The sequence below is a fragment of the Bidens hawaiensis genome, unplaced genomic scaffold, assembly GCF_021521415.1.
Source record: "Bidens hawaiensis isolate Kalapana, Puna unplaced genomic scaffold, B.hawaiensis_p1.1 tig00018313_1, whole genome shotgun sequence".
NCBI lineage: Eukaryota > Viridiplantae > Streptophyta > Magnoliopsida > Asterales > Asteraceae > Bidens > Bidens hawaiensis.
Window position 1 is genome coordinate 407824 of NW_027492768.1, and position 4822 is coordinate 412645.

The window sequence follows — 4822 nt, forward strand, 5'->3', positions numbered from 1 at the left end:
AACTCATTTTCAACTTCTAAGCTAAGTATTTAAATATTTCTCCACCAATAGTTAACCCTTTTTCTATTTCTATTTATACACAAATCCTAAAACAACCCGCTCACTGTATCTTGATTTAGCAATCAACTTATATTTTCTTTGAAAAGTGAAAAACTTTATTAATCTTTTCATCTGGGGTTTGATTAATTTGACTTAATTTTTGTGGGTTTTGAAGATAAAGATTTTTTATTTTATTTTTTTGTTTTTTTTTGGGGTTTCTTGAATTCTTGATTGTGTTACAATGGAGGAGAAATATGAGCCATTGAAGGAGCTTGGTGCTGGGAATTTTGGAGTTGCAAGATTGGTTAGAGATAAGAAGACTAAAGAACTGTTTGCTGTTAAATACATTGAAAGAGGAAAAAAGGTATAAATTTTATTATTATTTTTAGCTAATTTGGTAGATTTTTATTTTTATTTATTTATTTATTTATTTATTATTTTTGGGTTTTTTTGGGGTTTTTTGTTGGAATTGGTAGATGGGTTTGTTTGAATTTGTGTTTCAAAGTTATGAATGAAAAATTGTTTGCTGTGAAATACATTGAAAGAGGAAAAAGGTTAAAATTTCATTACTCTTTTTAGCTAATTTGATGGAAGATAGAATTTTTTTTTGGTTTTTTGGTGTTTTTGTTGGATTTGGTTGGTGGGTTTTGTTTGTATTGTGTTTCAAAGTTATGAATTAAACTGTTTGCTGTCAAATACATTGAAAGAGGAAAAAAGGTTAAAATTTCATTACTTTTTTTAGCTAATATGATGGAAAAATAGAATTTTTTCTGGTTTTTTGGTGTTTTTGTTTGAATTTGTGTTTCAAAGCTATGAATTAAGAACTTTTTGATGTCAAATACATTGAAAGAGGAAAAAAGGTTAAAACTTTATTGTTATTTTTAACTAATTTGATTGAAAGATTGATTTTTTTTTTTTTGGTTTCTATTGGATTTGGTTGGTGGGTTTTGTTTAAATTTGTGTTTCAAAGTTATGAATGCAAAACTGTTTGCTTTTCAAATACATTGAAAGAGTAAAAAAGGTTAAAACTTTATTATTTTCTTTAGCTAATTTGATGTAAAGATTGAATTTTTTTGGGTTTTTGTTGGAATTGGTTGGTGGGTTTTGTTTGAATTTGTGTTTCAAGATTATGGTTATGTTGAAGGTCAAACAAACCCACTTTTTGATTGAAAAGATGATCAAGAACATTTTTTTTCTTGATTTTGATTTGTGGGTTTTACAAGATTTGCATTGTTGAGTTAACCCTCTTTGTTATTGGATTTAATAAGCTCTGCTTCTGGTATTACTTGATAGAAGTTTGATAAAAATAGAAACTTTTAGGGTTTGAGTGTCATTAAGTCAACCAAAGTTCAAAATGAGCTTTCTTCTTTGAGCTAACTTAATGCTTACAGTAGAATAATTTCACGCATATCTACTTTTACTCACCCGAAAATATTTTCATTTCGTAAGCGAATAAGAATGCATATCTGAGTCAATATGTGGATAAACAATGCATACTTGAATCATGCATTTGCCTGCTAATTTCATTTCTTGTTTCAGATTGATGAAAATGTTCAAAGGGAAATCATTAATCACAGATCTTTAAGGCATCCAAACATCGTGCGGTTCAAGGAGGTATGTTTGAGCTTTTAACATTTTATATAAAACACTTCTTTTTGTGTTTCAGGATAAAAATTATATCATTTTGAGACATGAAATCACTTATTTGACATTAAAATTTCCGATTTTGCAGGTGTTGTTAACTCGGACACATTTGGCTATAGTCATGGAATATGCAGCTGGTGGTGAACTCTTTAGTAAAATCACTAGTGCTGGCAGATTCAGTGAAGATGAAGTACGCAACAATATTTTTAACTCATTATCTTTGGTTTATTTTTTGCTTATATAAGTTAACTGTAGGAAATCTTGCTTTTTTACCACAGGCTCGGTTTTTCTTCCAACAACTTATATCTGGAGTCAGCTACTGCCATTCCATGGTAAAAATATAAACTATTTATAACAATATGAATTTTAAAACTTTTACATTATTGTTTTCTTGATTTCAGGAAATTTGTCATAGAGATCTGAAACTAGAGAACACACTTCTAGACGGGAGTCCAACCCCACGTCTCAAGATTTGTGATTTTGGTTATTCAAAGGTTTATAATACTCAAAATGTTATCTTTCAAGAAAAAGTTTGAATCTTTTTAAATTTCCCATTTTTCGGTGTCTTACTTTAATGATGTATTTTGTGCAGTCTGGTTTGTTGCACTCTCAACCAAAATCTACTGTCGGTACACCTGCTTACATTGCTCCCGAGGTCCTATCACGAAAGGAATATGACGGAAAGGTATTTTTGTTTAAGTAGTTACATATGAACATATGATTATAGTTTAATAAAACTTTTCTTTTTTGTTAATAAAATAATAAAATCTTGTTTGAGTTAGATTGCAGATGTTTGGTCATGTGGGGTGACTTTATATGTTATGTTGGTTGGAGCCTACCCTTTTGAAGACCCCGAAGATCCTCGGAATTTTCGTAAAACAATCGGGGTAAGACATTGACTTTCGGGTCAACTTCGGTACTTTCGGATCTCGAAAATAAAACAAGTTTAATTAAATATTTTACAAGCAACTTCCGTTTGTTTGCTGTTTTGGTGTTAAACTATTCATTAAACTTATCCTGAAAAATCCATTTGTTTTAACTAGAAGTTGAAGTTTGGAGATTCTTACTTTGACCTCAAAAGTCAAACAAGGAATTGTGACCTTAATGCGATAAATTATTGTTTTTCACAGAGAATCGTGAGCGTTCAGTACTCAATACCGGATTATGTACGCGTTTCTGCTGATTGTCGACACCTTCTCTCACATATCTTTGTTGCAAACCCTTCCAAGGTAATTATTAATATTTAATACAGCTAATCATCCGATTTTGATGCTTCAAATAACATGATCACATAATAATAAAGTTTTTGAATTGTTGTTTTTAAGAGGATCACTATAGCAGAAATCAAGAAACATCCATGGTTCTTGAAGAACATGCCGAAAGAGTTGATTGAAGGTGAGAAAACAAACTATGAGAATGCAAACCGTGACCAAACGCTGCAAAGCGTTGACGAAATAAACCGAATCATACAAGAGGCAAAGGTGCCCGGTGAGGGCGGGTCCACCACCGCCACTGATGGGAAGCTGACGGGTAATGGTGAGTCACTAGATCCTGATGACGAGGAGTTCGATTTGGAGAATGAAATTGATGAGAGTGGGGACTATGCAGGTCAAATCTGATGCTCTTGTTGTTGACCAAAATGTGTTTGTGTAGTTTTGTATTTGTCTGCAGTCTTGGACAGTTATATGGTCATAATGTTGTAATATGGGCAAATAAGTTGACTTTAAAGTCTGATGTACGAGGCTTGTGTTTTGAAAATAATCATGTGATTATTTTGTTTTTTAAGTCATTGGCGAACGATTGAAGAATACTACAATAGCAGGGAATCGCATGTTAGAAGAACCGCTCACCATTTGAGAACTTACTGGCATATGCTCAAGGGTAAAGTCAGTAAATGCAGCGAGTTCTATTTGCGTGTCAAGTCACAAAAAAGAGGTGGTTGGTCAAACGAGCAATAAATGAACAAGTCTGCTATCGAAAGTTGTACAGAAATTGGCTTACTTTATACATGGGACGAACCATCACAACGTTTTAGTTGACAAATTTAATTGTCGACAAGCAGGCAATAATACCAGTGGAAAATCTTTAGCAGGAAAATCCATGAGTGATCGACAGTGCAGTTGCTAACTTGCTACTATGGCTGAGCACGGTTCGGTTCGGTTATTAGGCGAACCCAAACTGAAACTGAGGTAATCGGCTATTTGAATATTCAAACCGTTCGGTTTTCCGGTTAGTTTCGGTTTCGGTTATTTTCGTTTTTTTTTTCAATTATGTGTTGACATTGCAAAAAAATTTTTTTTAAATGAAAATGTATATTTTAAGCTTGTATAAGAACGTGTTAGAGTACCACAGTCTACATATATATTGAATTTAATAAACAAAATAGGCACGCGTTACGTGGAATTATATGAATACAAAGTTGCTAAATAGAATCCGAATACTATTTGTTGGACTCGGTATGCCCAAGACACATATTTTTATTGATGTGGCTAGTACGTCATGATCCAAGTCGGGTCATACCTAATAACAAGCTAGACAAACACCAATAATGTTTGTTTATATATGATATGATCATAACAAATGAATATTAACACTTGAGTTATTTGGAAAGGGGTTTCCAAATAAAATGTACTTATGAAATAAATCATATGGGTGATTTATACTTTGAGAGAAAGTATGTTACCTACAATGTGTTATTGTTGTGTATGACACAATATAAGTGTGTATAACATAAAACATTGTATATGACACAATGCAAGGTACATATAAATATAGAAAGTGTTATATAATGAAAATAAGAAAGGAAAGAGGGTGGCCTCCCCCTCTCTCTCCCTTTGCTTATTTTATTATTATCTTTCTCCTTAGTGGAGACATGCAATGGTTCTTATTGGCTCCTTGGGTGGTGCCATTTGAAAGATTTTATTATCTTTCTTTCTTTGTTTTTCTTCTCTCATACAACACAACAAAAACACAAGTAACAAAAGCTAGATAGGAAAAATCCTCTCAACTCTTCTTTCTCTCTTGGTGATTTCGGCCAAAGGAAGGAGCAAGAAGGAAGTGCTTTCAAGTATAAAATCCTAGCTTAATCAAGGTGTATTGTCGGAGGCTTGGGTATGCAAGCTTGAGGACCTTCCCTTTG

The 4822-nt window shown here is 32.6% G+C and overlaps 1 protein-coding gene across 3 annotated transcripts; it reads left to right on the forward strand.

Annotated features, from left to right (window-relative positions):
* Positions 1-3324, forward strand: LOC143555789 (serine/threonine-protein kinase SAPK3-like). 3 transcript variants are annotated; one of them, XM_077045286.1, is made up of 9 exons: positions 1-403; positions 1579-1653; positions 1772-1873; positions 1962-2015; positions 2085-2177; positions 2276-2368; positions 2466-2570; positions 2814-2912; positions 3009-3324. In XM_077045286.1, exons 1-9 carry the CDS (start codon positions 281-283, stop codon positions 3300-3302), a joined length of 1038 nt encoding a protein of 345 aa, XP_076901401.1. In that variant the 5' UTR covers positions 1-280; the 3' UTR covers positions 3303-3324. The 3 variants fall into 3 exon arrangements, with proteins under 3 accessions (XP_076901401.1, XP_076901403.1, XP_076901402.1); XM_077045288.1 differs by lacking the exon at positions 1-403 and adding an exon at positions 725-756; XM_077045287.1 differs by lacking the exon at positions 1-403 and adding an exon at positions 865-899.
* The last annotated feature ends 1498 nt before the right edge of the window (positions 3325-4822 follow it).

Coding starts and splice junctions, on each gene's coding strand:
- LOC143555789 (XM_077045286.1), top strand. CDS start 281: ATGGAGGAGAAATATGAGCCATTGAAGGAGCTTGGTGCTGGGAATTTT. Junction 1,874..1,961: donor GCAGATTCAGTGAAGATGAA/GTACGCAACAAT, acceptor TTTTTACCACAG/GCTCGGTTTTTCTTCCAACA. Junction 2,571..2,813: donor ATTTTCGTAAAACAATCGGG/GTAAGACATTGA, acceptor TGTTTTTCACAG/AGAATCGTGAGCGTTCAGTA.